This window comes from Balaenoptera borealis (genome assembly GCF_965194805.1).
Source record: "Balaenoptera borealis genome assembly, chromosome: 1".
NCBI lineage: Eukaryota > Metazoa > Chordata > Mammalia > Artiodactyla > Balaenopteridae > Balaenoptera > Balaenoptera borealis.
Genome location: NC_138860.1, coordinates 75641197 through 75659898, shown reverse-complemented (window position 1 = coordinate 75659898; position 18702 = coordinate 75641197). Strand labels below are relative to the sequence as shown.

The window sequence follows — 18702 nt, the reverse complement described above, 5'->3', positions numbered from 1 at the left end:
ATCTTCATCCCAGTTGAGAAACATTAAACAATCTTTGGGTTACCGTCATACTGAGTTTTGGTGTGCTACTAACAGGCTATTTTATTTCCCAGATGGGAATGGTGGTCTTTATCGGGCTCTTGCAGCCCAGAATATTGTGGAGGATATGGAGCAAAGAGGCATTTGGAGCATTCATGTGTATTGTGTTGACAACATATTAGTAAAAGTGGCAGACCCACGTTTCATTGGATTTTGCATTCAGAAAGGAGCAGACTGTGGAGCAAAGGTAATGCCTTTCTCAACTATAATGAGGCTTTAAGTGGTCTTTCTCTTGTCAGTATATACATTCCAGGAGTCAAACTAGATTTATTAGGGTGATTTGGATATTTTAGAACCATTCATCTTCCAAAGTAACTAAACTATCCCGCACCCACTTTTTTTCTTAAATTGGCAACATTTGATTCTAGAAGTAATGATGTATGCTTAGTCCATCACAAGTAAGAGTTTAAAATATGCGAGGATGATTTGTAAGTACCTGGGAAAGTGAATGGTCATCACTAGGCCTGGGATGGGCTTATTAATATCAAATTGTTGGATTCATTAATATCAAGTTGTATATGATCAGATTAACCCAGTTTCTTCCTATGACAAAGTTACTGGAGTAGTAGGTAAAGGAAATATGGTAGAAATAGCAGATGTAGACTTCAGTAAGGCATTTGACAAGGTAACTCATGGTAGTCTTGTGAATAAGATGGAAATATGCAGATAGGGGATAAGGACAATTAAAGAGATTAAATAACTGCTTGAATGACCACAAACATACTGATATTGAGACAGAGGGAGGTTTGTAATGCCATATAATACAGCTGTCCTTGGCATAGTTCTTTTTAGCATTTTTTTTAGTTGCATAGATGATAATATGAGAGACTTGCCTTTATGACATGAAAGACCTTAAAAACACTTCGGAAGATTTGAAAATATTAATGTAAATATTACTTTCCTGGAAATCTGTAAAGGTATCAGATCTCACAGAATTAAAGTATAACACAATCCTGGTCAAAATCCCAGTGAGACTATTTTGGGGACATTGGACAAAATGATTGTAAAGTTTAGAATAAATAAATAAAGTTTAGATTGTAAAGATGACCAGGAAGATGTTGAAAAAAGATGATGATAAGGAAGGAAGAGGGTTGAAGACACTCTATCAGATATTAAAATGGGTTGTAAATAAAAAGTAACTAGGAGTGTCGTGCTGAAACCAGAATAGAATGACAGGTTAATGGAACAGATCAGTCAGAAACAAACTCACGTAAGAATGGCATTTCAACTCATTGGGGGGAAATGAATGGGATAACTGGCTAAAAATAAAGTAAGATGTCTCCCTCAGAGCTCATACCAAAATCAATTTCAAATGCATTACCAAGTAAAAAACCATAAAGATGATAGAAGAAAGTTTAGAATAATTTTATTTATTTTTATTTTTTTATTTGAGTTTAGTTGATTTACAGTGTTGTGTTAGAATAATTTTATAATCGACATGAAGGGAAGACCTATTTCCCAGAAGCCAAAACCGTATAGGCTTCTGACAAAAACAAAGTAAACTACGTATAAATTTTAAATATATGAATTTAAAAAGAAGAGCTGCCATAAGAGACATATCATATCCTTGGTTGGAAATTTTCTATTATAAAGATGTCATTTCTCTCAAAATTAATCTACAAATCTAATGCAAAGTCATAGAAGCTGAAGTCTTAAATTTACTAGTACAAGTTTTGAGAGATTAAGCTGGTAGACCTAAGAAGACTCCTCCTGACTCTGAAAGTAAAGGGTTGGTTTAGTTCATTGATTGAAGACCCCTATCCATTTCAGTACTCTATGAGTATCTGTGCTGTATTGTAAATAGCTACTAAACTGTAATAGAAATAGTGCATTGGATTTCAATTACGTAGCTACTAAGCTTTAAAAAACAAAACAAAACTGTATTTCTGACTTTGTTCCACTTGGTGTCACTCTTCTTTCTAAAATAGAAACTTAAAATTTTACTTCTCTGAGCTTCAGAATCAATTTAAATTCTAAATGATTAGAGAATGTTGAACCTGCAAGGGACCTCAGAGATCATCTATCTGGTCAACCCCTTTGATCTCAGAAATGAGCACTCTGAGTTCCAGTACTAAATAAGTTCCAGGCTCAGGGTCCTTCATCACATTAGCAGAGGCAGGATTAGAACTGTTTCCCAACTCTTAGTTTTAGTATTATATCACATTTATAAAGCCAAATTCTTTACATTAATTATGTTTTTGCTGGCAGCTCAAAAAAACGTTGAATTGGTGTGCCAACTTTTATGAGTATATTAATCATACAGGGATGTAAATATAACCATTCTCTCTTCTCCATTTCCCCTGGATCCTCTAGGACAAATCCTGCCTCAGTCTTCCTGCTTAGTTCTGTGTCTGGCATATAATGTAATAGTCACTCAGTGAATGCATAAATACATATTCAGATGGAACCGAAATATTACAAGACTGGTATATGTTAAAAACTTTTAGAAATAGTAGAAACCATTTATGTAATCTGTCCTCCCACCCTTTTAATTTAAAAAATCAAGATGTTAAAATATATTTTTAAAAACACCTAAATTAGGGAGTGATTCATAGTGTGTAGTAGAATTCTATGCAGGGAATTCTTTTTTAATTCTTTAATAGGCTCCTGTCTTGGTGAATTGAGTATTTTTTATGGAGTGAGAGCCTTGAGAAAAGACTTAGTGGAGTGGTTTACAAAAGTACATAGCTGAGAGAGTAGGAATGATTGTGAATTAAAGATAATTTTAGGGCTTCCCTGGTGGCACAGAGGTTAAGAATCCACCTGCCGGTGCAGGGGACATGGGTTTGATCCCTGGTCCCGGAAGATCCCACATGCCGCGGAGCAACTAAGCCTGTGCGCCACAACTACTGACCCTGCGCTCTAGAGCCCGCGAGCCACAACTACTGAAGCTCGCGTGCCTAGAGCCTGTGCTCCGCAGCAAGAGAAGCCACCGCAATGAGAAGCCCACATACCGCAAAAAAGAGTAGCCCCCGCTCACCGCAACTAGAGAAAGCCCACACGCAGCAATGAAGACCCAATGCAGCCAAAAATAAATAAATAAATACATAAAATAAATTTTAAAAAAAGAAAGAAAAAAATTCCTTTAAAAAATGTTTAAAAAAAGAAAAGATAATTTTGTAAAGCAGTTGCAGTAACTTTGAGGTTAAAGTGTTACTTTGAACTCAGCTTTTCAGGATTTAACTTGTAGGAAATCAAGAGACCTCTTAATTTTATGCTGTAAATCTTTTCTGTAGAATATAAACTGACTTCCAACTTCATGTACTTTACAAATGCTTTCTTTTGTAATCTGGACTTTTATAGTATTTAGAGGTTCATAGTTGTTATAAAAGTAAACCTTTTACTGGCAGATTAGCACTTGGGAAGTAAAGTGTGAATGTGCTTATTTTTATTTTCCATGGCTGGTTAGGAGTAGGGTTGTATAGAAGTGATAGGAAAACAAACCTTGTGTGTGTGTGTTTTAATGGGAATGGGAGGAATCTATTCCAGATTCCCTGTCTACTGAGATACCTACTGTAGAGAATGTGAAGTGATAGACTAGAATTGCAAATAGGTCCATGATTGGTTTAAATAATTTTGCTGTATGTTTCCCTCCAGTTTAATCCACTTCTGTGGTAGAAGGTTTCTTTTCATTGAATACTGTACTCCTTTCAGGGCAGCAAACAGTGAAACTACACAGCAGGCCTACATATCCAGTAGCCCAGCCTCACTGAGCTACACTCAGTGCCTATATCTCTAATTGCAGTGTAAACCAAGTGCTCAATAGTGGCTTTAGTTGTCTGGAAGGGACTGCCACTGGCTGTATTTATTTTAAGAAATCAGTTGCTGAAGAAAAGCTTTCATTTTATTGATACAATTTCATATATAGTTTGGATAGACTTTTCAAAGTGGGGACAGATTTTTCAAAATACTCTGGAGTATGCTGAATTGTTAATCGAACAGGGCAAAAACAATATCTTCATATATTTTAATTGTTTGATTCTTCTGCTGGATATTCATCTCATCTGAGGCTTGAGTTTTCTATTAGTGCATTGCATACAGTTGTTTTGTAATTTTATTCCAAACACTTAATTTAAGTCAGTGATATATGCTTAGGGTAGTGGGGTATCAGAATCACCTGTGAGGTTTTTTAAAATTACATAATCTTATGTTTTCCCTCTGATTTTGACCAAATACTTTTCTCTCAGCTCTCTGATCATCCTAGAGTCTTTGCTAGATTATCAAATCACTGGTTTTCAGACTTTTAAAAAAAGCATAGAACCTCTTACTTCAAACAAAACCTAGCCTGCAAAACGTAAATATGAGTGGGCTTTTCTGATTGAAGTTGGAGTGGGAACCCTTTGACCTGCCCGCTCTAACCCTCCTACCTCCTAGCCAAGTCCCTGAAAAATAAGGAATTTTCTGTATTCATGAATGAAAATGAAAGAAACACCATTTTCAAATGAAATAATGATTTGTGCAGTACAAAATGAGAGGCAAAATGCCTTACTTCTTTTGTTTTGTGAATCTCAGATTTTGTTTCATTTATTCTCAAAGTAGTTGAGTGTGGTTAAGGATAAATTCAAAAATAAAAACAGTCGGGGGCTTCCCTGGTGGCACAGTGGTTGAGAATCTGCCTGCCAATGCAGGGGACACGGGTTCGAGCCCTGGTCTGGGAAGATCCCACATGCCGCGGAGCAACTAGGCCCGTGAGCCACAACTACTGAGCCTGCGTGTCTGGAGCCTGTGCTCCGCAACACAAGAGGCCTCCATAGTGAGGGGCCTGCGCACCACGATGAAGAGTGGCCCCCACTTGCCGCAACTAGAGAAAGCCCTCGCACAGAAACGAAGACCCAACACAGCCAAAAATAAATAAATAAACAAATACTTAAAAAAAAAAAACATATTCGGGGGGACGTAGACTCATTTAGTTATTCCCAGTCCCATGTGATTTCTTCTGGGCCCTATGTGTATGATGGAATTTCTACTCTACAGTTTAGTTAGATGATAAATAGGAGGGAGATAGTTCACCTCTTCCCAGATAGATGATTATCTAAAGATTCCTCTTGACTTAATACCTTAAAGATAAAGTAAGTAAAATTGTAAATGTGGTCTTGGAAAATGACAGATCTCCAATGCAGCGCCTGATTAAATTTCTTTCTCTACTGTTGTCTTCGTTTGGTGGGCAGGTGGTAGAGAAAACGAACCCTACAGAACCAGTTGGAGTGGTTTGCCGAGTGGATGGAGTATACCAGGTGGTGGAATATAGTGAGATTTCTCTGTCTACAGCTCAAAAAAGAAGCTCAGATGGACGACTGCTGTTCAATGCGGGGAACATTGCCAACCATTTCTTCACTGTACCGTTTCTGAGAGATGTTGTCAAGTATGGGCAAGATGGGGGCTTTTAAAATTTTTTATTTGTTGTTAATCCGAAGCTAAGTCACTTGAGAAGTAGGAAGAAACTTCAAGTCCATATCGTACATGATTCATCTTCCCTTCTGAGGATCATCTTTATCAAATGGAATTTTACCTGACATTATAGTTGTTTTTAGTAAGATATATCATCGAGTGCAAATTTGTAGTAGCCCATTCTCCTCAGTGCATTAACTGGAGTCCAAAGCAGTTCTCCTTCTTCTCTTACTTCCCTCCCTCCAACTGTGCTAGGTTCTGGAGAAGCAAAGAATAAGAAAGGGAATACCCTCTCTACCACAACTGGAAACCTTAAAAAATAACAGATGTCTAGCCTACATCTACTGAATCAGAATTTCTGGAGGTCGATGCAGACACCTGTATTTTTAACAAGCTGCCCACACCATTTAATTTAGCTGGTTCTCAGACTAGCATTTAGGAACTAGTGCATTAGAAAGTAAAGAAAAAAGAACGTGAGACAAGGATGGAAATCAGCATAGTAGTGCCAACTAAGGATAAAATAAGAGCTATTTTATCACACCAGATTTTTAAATGAAGGACATTCTCAATATCTGATTCTTCACTTGATTGCTTTTTAGACATTTAAGATGACTATCTACTTTTTAAAAAGTTACTCAGCTTTACTTTTTTTTTAACATCTTTACTGGAGTATAATTGCTTTACAGTGTTGTGTTAGTTTCTGCTGTATAACAAAGTGAATCAGCTATATGCATATGTATATCCCCATTTCCCCTCCCTCTTGTGTCTCCCTCCCACCCTCCTTATCCCACCCCTCTAGGTGGTCACAAAGCACCGAGCTGATCTCCCTGTGCTATGTGGCTGCTTCCCACTAGCTATCTATTTTACATTTGGTAGTGTATATATGTCCATGCCACTCTCTCACTTCGTCCCAGTTTACCCTTCACCTTCCCCGTGTCCTCAAGTCCATTCTGTATGTCTGTGTCTTTATTCCTGTCCTGCCCTTCGGTTCATCAGAACCATTTTTTTTTTTTTTTTCAGATTCCATATATATGTGTTAGCATACGATATTTGTTTTTCTCTTTCTGACTTAATTCGCCCTGTATGACAGACTCTAGGTCCATCCACCTCACTACAAATAACTCAATTTGGTTTCTTCTTATGGCTGAGTAATATTCCATTGTATATATGTGTCACATCTTCTTTATCCATTCATCTGTTGATGAACACTTAGGATGCTTCCATGTCCTGGCTATTGTAAATAGTGCTGCAGTGAACATTGTGGTACAAGACTCTTTTTGAATTATGGTTTTCTCAGGGTATATGCCCAGTAGTGGGATTGCTGGGTCGTATGGTAGTTCTATTTTTAGTTTTTTAAGGAACCTCCATACTGTTCTCCATAGTGGCTGTATCAATTTACATTCCACCAACAATGCAAGAGGGTTCCCTTTTCTCCACACCCTCTCCAGCATTTATTGTTTGTAGATTTTTTGATGATGGCCATTCTGACCTGTGTGAGGTGATACCTCATTGTAGTTTTGATTTGCATTTCTCTAATGATTAGTGATGTTGAGCATCTTTTCATGTGTTTGTTGGCAATCTACTTATCTTCTTTGGAGAAATGTCTATTTAGGTCTTCTGTGCATTTTTGGATTGGGTTGTTTGGTTTTTTGATATTGAGCTGCATAAGCTGCTTGTATATTTTGGAGATTAATCCTTTGTCAGTTGCTTCGTTTGCAAATATTTTCTCCCATTCTGAAGGTTGTCTTTTCATCTTGTTTGTAGTTTCCTTTGCTGTGCAAAAGCTTTTAAGTTTCATTAGATCCCATTTGTTTGTTTTTATTTCCATTTCTCTAGGAGGTGGGTCAAAAAGGATCTTGCTGTGACTTATGTCATAGAGTGTTCTGCCTATGTTTTCCTGCAAGAGTTTTATAGTGTCTGGCCTTACATTTAGGCCTTTAATCCATTTGGAGTTTTACTTTTGTGTAAGGAAGTGTTCTGATTTCATTCTTTTACATGTAGCTGTCCAGTTTTCCCAGCACCACTTATTGAAGAGGCTGTCTTTTCTCCATTGTATTCTCTCGCCTCCTTTATCAAAGATAAGGTGACTATAGGTGTGTGGGTTTATCTCTGGGCTTTCTATACTGTTCCACTGGTCTATATTTCTGTTTTTGTGCCAGTACCATACTGCCTTGATTACTGTAGCTTTGTAGTATAGTATGAAGTCCAGGAGGCTGATTCCTCCAGCTCCGTTTTTCTTTCTCAAGATTGCTTTGGCTATTCAGGGTCTTTTGTGTTTCCATACAAATTGTGAAATTTTTTATTCTAGTTCTGTGAAAAATGCAGTTGGTAGTGTGATAGGGATTGCATTGAATCTGTAGATTGCTTTGGGTAGTATAGTCATTTTCACAATGTTGTTTCTTCTAATCCGAGAACATGGTATATCTCTCCATCTATTTGTATCTTTAATTACTTTCATCAGTGTCTTATAGTTTTCTGTATACAGGTCTTTTGTCTCCTTAGGTAGGTTTATTCCTAGGTATTTTATTCTTTTTGTTGCAGTAGTAAATGGGAGTGTTTCCTTAATTTTTCTTTCAGATTTTTCATCATTAGTGTATAGGAATGCAAGAGATTTCTGTGCATTAATTTTGTATCCTGCTACTCTACCATATTCATTGATTAGCTCCAGTAGTTTTTTGGTAGCATCTTTAGGATTCTCTATGTATATAGTATCATGTCATCTGCAAACAGTGACAGTTTTACTTCTTCTTTTCCAATTTGGATTCCTTTTACTTCTTTTTCTTCTCTGATTGCTGTGGCTAAAACTTCCAAAACTATGTTGAATTACAGTGGTGAGAGTGGGCAACCTTGTCTTGTTCCTGATCTTAGAGGAAATGTTTTCAGTTCTTCACCATTGAGAACGATGTTGGCTATGGGTTTATCATATATGGCCTTTATTATGTTGAGGTAGGTTACCTCTGTGCCTACTTTCTGGAGAGTTTTTATCATAAATGGGTGTTGAATTTTGGCAAAAGTTTTTTCTGCATCTATTGAGATTATCATATGGTTTTTGTCCTTCAGTTTGTTAATATTGTGTATCACATTGATTGATTTGTGTATATTGAAGAATCCTTGCATTCCTGGGATAAACCCCACTTGATCATGGTGTATGATCCTTTTAATGTGCTGTTGGATTCTGTTTGCTAGTATTTTGTTGAAGATTTTTGCATCTATGTTCATCAGTGTTATTGACCTGTAGTTTTCCTTTTTCGTGATATCGTTGTCTGGTTTGGGTATCAGGATGATGGTGGCCTCATAGAATGAGTTTGGGAGTATTCCTCTGCTATATTTTGGAAGAGTTAGGTGTTAGCTCTTCTCTAAATGTTTGGTAGAATTCACCTGTGAAGCCATCTGGTCCTGGACTTTTGTTAATTGGAAGACTTTTAATCACAGTTTTAATTTCAGTGCTTGTGTTTGGTCTGTTTATATTTTCTATTTCTTCCTGGTTCAGCCTCAGAAGGTTGTGCTTTACTGAGGATTTGTCCATTTCTTCCAGTTTGTCCATTTTATCGGCATATAATTGCTTGTAGTAATCTCTCATGATCCTTTGTGTTTCTTCAGTGTCAGTTGTTATTTTTCTTTTTCATTTCTAATTCTGTTGATTTTAGTCTTCTCCCTTTTTTCTTGATGAGTCTGGCAAATGGTTTATCAATTTTGTTTACCTTCTCAAAGAACCAGCTTTTAGTTTTATTGATCTTTGCTGTTGTTTCCTTCATTTCTTTTTCATTTATTTCTGATCTGATCTTTATGATTTCTTTCCTTCTGTTAACTTTGGGTTTTTTTGTTCTTCTTTCTCTATTGCTTTAGGTGTAAGGTTAAGTTGTTTATTTGAGATTTTTCTTGTTTCTTGAGGTAGGACTGTATTGCTATAAACTTCCCTCTTAGGACTGCTTTTGCTGCATCCCATAGGTTCTGGGTTGTTATCTTTTCATTGTCATTTGTTTCTAGGTATTTTTTGATTTTGTGTTTGATGTCATCAGTGATGTCTTGGTTATTTAGCAGCGTATTGTTTAGCTTCCATGTGTTTGTATTTTTTTACAGTTTTTTTCCTGTAATTGATATCTAGTCTCATAGCATTGTGGTTGGAAAAGATTCTTGATATGATTTCAGTTTTCTTAAATTTACCAAGGCTTGATTTGTGACCAAGATATGGCCTATCCTGGAGAATGTTCCACGAGCACTTGAGAAGAAAGTGTATTCTGTTGTTTTTGGATGGAATGTCATAAATATCAGTCATGTCCATCTTGTTCAGTGTGTCATTTAAAGCTTGTGTTTCCTTATTTTTTTTCATTTTGGATGATCTGTCCATTGGTGAAAGTGCGGTGTTAAAGTCTGCTACTATTTTTTTTTAAATTAATTAATTTATTTATTTTTGGCTGTGTTGGGTCTTCGTTTCTGTGCGAGGGCTTTCTCTAGTTGTGGCAAGCGGGGGCCACTCTTCATCGCGGTGCGCAGGCCTCTCACCGTCACGGCCTCTCTTGTTGTGGAGCACAGGCTCCAGATGCGCAGGCTCAGCAATCGTGGCTCACGGGCCTAGTTGCTCCGTGGCATGTGGGATCTTCTCAGACCAGGGCTCGAACCCGTGTGCCCTGCATTGGCAGGCAGATTCTCAACCACTGCGCCACCAGGGAAGCCCAAGTCTGCTACTATTATTGTGATACTGTCGATTTCCCCTTTTATGGCTGTTAGCATTTGCCTTATGTACTGAGGTGCTCCTATGTTGGGTGCATACATTTTTACAATTGTTATATCGTCTCCTTGGATTGATCCCTTGATCATTTTGTAGTGTCCTTCTTTGTCTTTTGTAATAGTCTTTAAAGTCTATTTTGTCTGATATGAGAATTGCTACTCCAGCTTTCTTTTGATGTCCATTTTCAGCTTTACTTTAGAATTTCAACTCCAGTTCCAAAATATTTCTCATTCCACTATGCTTTTTGTAGTTGTGTTATTAATTCATCCAAAGTAATTATAAATACTCATCTTTCCATCTAACATTTGATGGTATCTCAGTTGGGAAAGTTGGGACGAAGAGTGGAACATTTTATAAAAGACATGGAAATCATGGGAGAGATGTTGGTGTGAGCTCTGTGTGTATTTTTTTATTTTGGAGATCATGATTTGATTTTTTTTAATTTAAGGAAATGAATAGGGAAATCTATTCATTTAATATTTAAACATGAACTGAAATTTAACAAATGCTCTTCCCTTTGAAATCTTAGAACTCATTGTTGGTGCGTTTGCTCCTGAGTATGATTATCAGATTCTCTGGCATTTTAAATTTGGAAAGTGATTATTATTATTTTTTTTTCTTTTCCTACTTAGTATTTATGAACCTCAGTTGCAGCACCATGTGGCTCAAAAGAAGATTCCATATGTGGATTCCCAGGGGCAGTTAATTAAGCCAGACAAACCAAATGGAATAAAGATGGAAAAATTTGTCTTTGACATCTTCCAGTTTGCAAAGTATGTTTTGAATAGCATCAGTAAGATTAAGTATGTCTTGAAATGTTGCCCTTTACTCTTCTACGCAGGACACTCTTTTCAGAAAACAGTTGACAGCATATATGTCAGTTATGGCATTATGCTTGTGAGTGTATAGTCTTGACTCATTATCATCCTCTAGTGTGAAACCACCAATCCAAGAATATGGTTTGAGTTGCCTGTGAGTAATTTTTTAAAAATTTCAGTTAGTTTATTATCTGGCTCTCCTGCAAAATTGTTAAAGTCACTTATTTTGGCTGAGAGACAGAAAAGGTTGAGATAGAGAATTGGCCCATTTTGTGTTTAGGATGTCTTACTGATCTATGAGTAGATGTTTCAGTGAACATGTTTTTATCTTATATAGCTCTCTGTTAAAGATCACATTGATGTTGAGATTTGTGTCTCAGAATTTGACCAATATGAAAATGCAGAAGAGTCATCTTCCTATATACGTTTCTAAATCATCCTTTTTGCCTGTTTTTTTGTTCCAGAATAGATACTAATATGATCTTTCTGTATTAAGATTTCTAATCTGACTTAAGATGAAGTATTTTATTGTTGGGGGTGGAAATAATTTTTCATTTTGCAGAGAGAAGAGAATTCCAACTTTATTTCATCCAGGGATGAACATTATTTCTTTCAGCATTCGTTTGAAATTGGATTAAGAGAGACTGTAATTGAAGACCAAAGGCTTAGCTATATAGAGAGGAGTCAGAAGCTGTGTGCACAGTTTTATTTCATAATAAAGCAGTGTTTGTATGGTTCTACTCTAGGAAGTTTGTGGTGTATGAAGTATTACGGGAAGATGAGTTTTCCCCGCTGAAGAATGCAGACAGTCAGAACGGGAAGGACAACCCCACTACTGCAAGGCACGCTTTGATGTCCCTCCATCATTGCTGGGTCCTCAATGCCGGGGGCCACTTCATAGATGAAAATGGCTCTCGACTCCCTGCAATTCCGCGGTAGGTCGATGCCTTTTCTCTTTTGTGTGGATGCTTCCTGGGCTTCTCCTCTTGGACTTCTTTCTCCTCTATCTCTGATGTATTCCTAGAACTTTTAAAAAAGCAAAGTATTGATGTGGGCAGATCCTGATGTGAAGTAATGAAGGCTTGGCCCATTACAAAGAGAACAATAGCTTTACTTCCCCTTAAAGAGGAATCTTCTAAAGCTCTTGGTTTTTTGGATGCCTCTCTACTGTGTCAGTGAAATGACTCCTACTGAATAATGGTCAGAAGGTAATTCTTCTGGTGTGCCCCATGGTTAAATTCCATCAGAAGCCACTGTGCCACAGCGCAAGAGGATTGATTTTTGCTGCCCGTATATCTGTGGCCTCACTTAAGTGCTATCTACGAGCCCCTGCCCTCCAACCCTCAAAAGACCTGCCACCCACAGGCTGCCTATGAGACATAGGCGTACTTCACTTCTCACCATGGCACTTTCAGATTGCTGAGGGAGGTGCCAGGAACGGATGTGCATGCTGCTTACATTCACTGATACTCCAACTTTGGAAACGTTTTAGGATTTTAGAATTAAAAAAAAAAAAAGAAGATCCTTGGAGCTATTCAAATGTGAGATAAAGGACTTTTAAGCTACGTCTTATGTTTTTTGATAAAACCTCTTTTGGCACCTAGAATTCCCCCTTTCTAAATCATTCGATGTTTCTATACTTTTGTAAAAAACATTCTGCCATATAATTTATATTCTTAAGGGATAAAAAGACTGTTTGTATGCACAAAAGCACTAGAATGCCTTGGTAAAGGTTAGAACATTGGGCATTGGAACTTACTGGTCCATAACTGTGTTTTTACAAGAAGGAGCAGTGGTAGACTGTGTCGCAGTCCAAGGCTACTTTCAGGTTCTGTCTTGTCAACAGGCTTGCTCTGTGGCATGTCAGATTGTCCTCATGCTTCATCTTTGACCATTGAGTTTTTTGTTTTTTGTTTTTTTTACCCCCTCAGATCTCCTTTGCCAAGTTTATAATTTACCATAAATACATGCCTTTCAGTCAAGTATATTTTGCAGTTCCACTTCATTTCTATTGTTTGGTATGTTTCCATTCCCATTAATGCTTATTTATTCCTACATAGCAGTGCTACAAATGGAAAGTCAGAGACCATCACAGCTGATGTCAATCACAAGTAAATATACCAGCCTGCCTGCAGTGCATGGTGATGGGGCTGTGCTTCCCTCCATACTAACTGGCATTGTAGTTTAGTGCTCTCTGCCTTTTGGTGGTCTGGGGGGTGGATGGTTGAAGCTTTGGTGGGGGTACTGCTTATTTGGTGGCAGGTATCTTGCTGGATGACACTAACTCAGAATCTCAGTGCATGCTGGAAATGGGGAGAATGCTTTTCTAAAGAATTTGACCATAGGTATTTGAGCCTGTAGTGACAAGTTAACAAGTAAAAGATAAAATCTAGAGCAGGTTACAGGCCAGGGAGAACAAATTTGGATCCCAGCGTACCCCTTTTAGCATAAGCTAGATAAAAATAACATTCTGCAGATGTGTCTTATCAAACTGGATATATGCTGTCAGTATAAAGGCTAACTGCTCCTGACATATTTGATGGCTCTTAATGTGGAGAAAACTGTTCTTTTGATTTATTCTCATAGTAACAGCTCCATTTTTGGTCTCTCTGTGTTAATTTTAGTCAGTTATTCCCTGCTCCTAAAGAAAGTATCTTTTTGTCTTAATGGTTGATAATTTTTAGCTAGAAGTAACATGTATCCTCTCTCATTTGGGTACTGACAGAGTTTGAAAAAGCCATTATCTTTATAGCTAAAGAGACAGCTTGGTATTCTTGTTATACTTTAAAAGTAATAAGGTTTCGTTTGAATTTTAAGTTTTTAAGATTATTTGGGAAATGTGTACAGAGCCAAGGATCTGGAGATGGGAGTTTTCTCAGAAACAGAGTAGCAGTGATGTCAGTTTCATCTGTGTATTTTTTCCTGCCTGTGCCACTCATCCTTGCCCTGTAGAGACAAGTCCCTGTGAGTGTCAGTGTTTCTGGGATGTGGCCCTGGAGACAAGGAAGTGGACTCACAGAGCTGGCTAGTTTCTTACAGCAGCCATAGCTAACTATTGCCCCTCATGCCATGGCAGCTGGGACGCAGCGCCCTTTGTCATTTTCTGTCCCATCCATCGTTTTTAATATGTGGAAGCAAGCTGCTTTTACAATTAAAAAAATAAATTTTTGACCCTAAATTTCCTTCTGATTGAACCACAGCTTTTAACCTGTGAAGTGAAACAGCTTCTTAATTATACAACCGAAAACAACATCCAGCTATCTCAGTTAAGATACGAAAAGTTTTAAACATTATTTAGTTCTTGTTTGGGTTCTTTTATTTCACACTCCCCCCATCCCCATTTACTTCATTTTAACCTTTTGTTGAATAGTTAAACTGAAATCAAAGTTTGGCCCCAAATGAGATCATGGAATTAGAAATAGGTCCTGCTGAAATTCTTAGCACTAAAGGATGCCCTCATAGAGTAGAAAAAGATTACTTAAAAATGAGAGATGAAAAGAAAGTATTTTTTATAAAAGAGGGAAGAAACAGCTTGGAGGTATTCTGAAAGAATGGAAGCAAGGATGCTGAATTTTGACAAAATGACATTATTTTTATTTTTTACCTGAATACCTACTCAACAGTGTTAGCTACCAGAAGGATGCTTGACTAAAGAATTGGGGAACAGCGCTGTTTGGGGCTGATTTGCGTATCTCCTGAGATTTTACATTTGGTGACGGGAGCTCCTCTCTTTTCTCCTCTCCGGCATCCAACTTTCTTAGTTTTTTTTTTGGTATCTTTGTGGTACTAGAAGGGAAGTTATATTCAGGTCGGCTATGTGTTCCTCCGGTTCAAAAACACCTTTAGTTCCTGGCACACCAGATCCTTTAGGGGTTCAGGTGGGGCTGGGCTATATACATCTTATCAATGGAATGGGTCCTCATTTTCCCATTTGGTTTTATAGGACTCCAAGCTGCCCCAGAGGGTCTGGACCAGATCTCTTGAGCTCTTTTGATAGAATCTGATACATATCTACATCTCTGGCTGGAGAGATATGTGCTCCATCTTTTAGTTCATCTTTTACCTGAATTAGTCTGCCATCCATCTACCCTCATAGTTCGTTTATTCATTCAGCCAGCAAGCGTTTGTAGGTCTGCACACCTACCTTCAGGTACTGTCAGTATCCCAGGTGCTGAAGTAGCTTACACAAGAGATATAAGTCATTTCTTACAGCCTACTGGGAGATTCAAGATGCACATGCATAAAAGTTAAGTAACATCATCAGGCAGTATGTGTTTATGTGTTAAATGTGTGGTATAAATAATAATTACCCTAGGAGGCAGTGACTTACCACATGTCTAATAAATTTATTTATTTTTTTATAAATAAATGAATGAGAGCAATCACTATGAAATGCAGTGGTCAAAGGAAGGTTGGGGCTTGAGTTATGTCTTGGAGGGTGGGTATGATTTGGATAGTTAAAGGGACCGTAGTTGAGAATGACTTGGAATAATCTAAAGTGCATGTGTCTGGCCTGGTTTGAGTGGGAAGTAGCAGGACAAGTGAGTTGGAGTAGGGTATAGAGTGCCTTGAAGGCTCAGTAAATGGTTCTGTTGACAGAAAGACTGGGTGTGGCTAACCTCAGAAGCCCTCTGATTTTATTGACTCCACCAAAGCTTCAGACTACATATTTGGTAAAACACAGGACAACTATGGTTTGAGCCCACAAAAGACTAGATTTTTGTGTGCCCTGTATCTTACTGGTAAAATTCTTGAAATGGTGAAAAACCTCGAAGTTAGTGACTTTAAACATATTAAAAGCACTATTTATTGACTTTTGTGTTACGTAATTTAGAAACTCAGGATCGCAGGTGGCTGTAAATGTTAGAACGTGATCTAGAGGAAGCAAGTGGTGACTTTGGCCTTGCCTTCACTTGGGTGCATTCTGCCTTAGCTCTTAAAAAAGGGACCTTGGTGAAAGTAACCGAGAAGCACCTTGAAACATTGAATAAATCAGCTCAGCTAATCTAGGAGATTTGGGCTGTACTGGGAAATAATTTAACTGACCTTTTACTCCAATGGAATTTTCTGTAATGAAGGAAATGTTCTATATCTGTGCTATCCAATTTGGTAGTCATTAGCCATTCATGGCTACAGAGCACTTGAAGTGTGGTTATTATGACTGAGGGACTGAATTTTAAATTTTTAATTAATTTTAAAAATTTTAATTAATCTAAGTTTAAATAACCATATGTGGCTAGTGGCCACTGTCTTGGACAGTGCAGCTTTAGAATGTCGGTCAACATTAGTGCGTAACATGCAAGGCTGTGGCAGGGGTTAAAATGAAATACGAAGGATTCAAAATGCCTCGCAGTGGGCCTGGGCACAGTGTATACTCAGTAACTAGTCCCTTCTCTATGAACTTAAAATTTGGAAATGATAAAAAATGATATGTACATTAGGGGATAAGTATATCAATGTTGGTGAAGTAATTTGAAGAGCTACTGGTGATTACCCCAGAGAGTGTCTTTTGGACCATGATGATTTCATGTTAACTTACTCCTCAGGGAATTAAGTGATCATGAGGGTAGGATCTGTTCTGTTTGTTTAGGAGAATTTTGTTATCTGCAGGTTTCTCAGAGGGAAGTTATGGTCTGTATCTTCGCTCTGGCAAGTAACATGGGAAGCAGAATCTTTACCGTGTCTGATTTTTTTCTTAGCTTGAAAGATGCCAATGATGTACCAATACAGTGTGAAATCTCTCCTCTTATCTCCTATGCTGGAGAAGTAAGTTTGCTTTTTCCTTTTTTTCCCTATTCTTTTAGAAGTTGGATTGTGATATTGTTTTATGTTGAAGTAGAGTTGTCCTTAGAGAAGATACATCATTTTCCAGTGGCCCTGCCCTGAGGAGCTCATCCTGGGAATGAGAAACCTTCTCTTTGAGAGTTCCTATTACAACCCAACTTGGCATTCATGCTTTATATCATTATTATAGCCATTAAGTCCAGCATTACATGACTAGTGTCCACCAATTTTCTAACTGTGTTTCATTTCAACCCTTCTTTTAGGGACTAGAAAGTTATGTGGCAGATAAAGAATTCCATGCACCTTTAATCATTGATGAGAATGGAGTCCATGAGCTGGTGAAGAATGGTATATGAGCCAGATACCAAGTTCCACCACAATAAGAATAGCTTTTATTTTTGATAGACCGACTGTGAACCTACAGGACCTCTCCTGGAGTACTCAGTTTTCAGTATCCACAGGCTTTCATTTTAATTGTTGAACTCTCGTAACTACTACATATTCCCCAAGATCCAGATGACTGAACTTCAGAAAGTGTTTTTATGATTCTCAGCTGATTGAAGGTCTTATTTATATTTTTCAATTGTATACTTTTTTTTCCAAGCTAAGGAAAACATCGGCCATCCAGGAAATTTCCTACAGCTTACGTATAGTCAGGGTGTTCAACATCACTTTACTTGGAGCTGGCAGCGTTTGTTTTTGAAGTTGTACATAGTAATAATATGTCATTGTACATGTTGAAAGGTTTCTATGGTACTAAAAGTTTGTTTTATTTTATCAAAAATTAAATTTTTTTAAGAAAATGATTGGACAATAAAATGAACTTTTCTTCTTGTCTCTGGAGTGTCATTTGTACCTTGAGGGAATTATTGCATTGGGAAAATGTGAATCTTTGGAGAAACTTTGAGATAATGCAAAAAATCAAATTGATACCTCTGTGGCTGCAATCTTCTAGTTTTTTTTAATGAATATCTAATTTTGAACTTTATCCTCCTATCACTTTATAATAGTGGCCCTCAACCAGAGATGGTTTTGCCCTCCTCCAAGGGACGTTTGGCAATGTCTAGAGACATTTTTTGTTGTCATAACTGAGAGGGTGGGATAGTAGTACTGGCATCTAATGAATAGAGACCAGGAATATTGCTACCCATCCTGCAATGCACAGGACAACCACCTATAAACAAGAATTATCTGGCCCAAACTGTAAAGGTTGAAAAACCTTGTATATCATTGGCTATTCTCTTTTGCTCAAATATTTGGTGGCACTTGGGATTTCAAAAGAATATAATTCCTGCATTTCCCCAGGTGAGTTAATCACTACTATTCCAGTTTTGTTCTGTTGTTTTCAGCTAGAGGATTAAAAAGACAAAGGTGGTTTTTGGACTTCCCTGGTGGTCCGGTGGCTAAGACTCCACGCTCCCAATGCAGGGGCCCCGGGTTCAATCCCTGGTCAGGGAACTAGATCTCACATGCGTGCTGCAAATAAGTGTACTCATGCCGCAACTAAAAGAGCCCACACGCCACGACTAAAGATCCATATGCCACAGCTAAGACCCGGTGCAGCCAAATAAATATTTTTTAAAAAAAGATGCCATATTTAAAAAAAAAAAAGACAAAGGTGGTTCTTTAAATATGGGCCATAGATCATTGGTTGTTAGTAAGGATTCTCTATGTCTAACATGTAGTTTGCATAAAAATGTTGACCTTTATAAATGCATTTTATATAGCCTTTAAGTACTGACCAAAAGCATAAAAATTGACATCTGGATAAGTGAAAAATTCTAAAAATTATGTCTAAAGGAGAGATTAGTAAATTTTATTTTCCATTGATAAGTTGTCACATGATAGAATGTCATGGGTGGGTCTTTTGTTCTTTATAAGTACAAAGTTTAAGGATCACTTTTT

The 18702-nt window shown here is 37.5% G+C and overlaps 2 protein-coding genes across 12 annotated transcripts in view; one reads left to right on the top strand and one right to left on the bottom strand.

Moving 5' to 3' along the window:
* The window catches only part of UHMK1 (U2AF homology motif kinase 1), a 104173-nt gene extending 86539 nt beyond the window's left edge, over nt 1-17634 (top strand). For 3 of the 11 annotated variants that reach the window (XM_082405143.1, XM_082405153.1, XM_082405152.1), the window contains 7 exons: nt 93-265; nt 5247-5440; nt 10828-10968; nt 11760-11948; nt 13074-13124; nt 16713-16779; nt 17061-17634. In XM_082405143.1, the coding sequence (XP_082261269.1) occupies nt 93-265; nt 5247-5440; nt 10828-10968; nt 11760-11948; nt 13074-13124; nt 16713-16779; nt 17061-17153 (908 nt within the window). In that variant the 3' untranslated portion in view covers nt 17154-17634. Of the gene's footprint in view, nt 1-92; nt 266-5246; nt 5441-10827; nt 10969-11759; nt 11949-13073; nt 13125-14956; nt 15164-16712; nt 16780-17060 lie in introns of those variants that run through there. The other 8 variants (XM_082405149.1, XM_082405147.1, XM_082405144.1 and 5 more) reach the window with 6 other exon arrangements.
* SH2D1B (SH2 domain containing 1B) overlaps nt 1-18702 on the bottom strand; it is a 333978-nt gene that overhangs the window by 168418 nt on the left and 146858 nt on the right. The window lies entirely within an intron of this gene.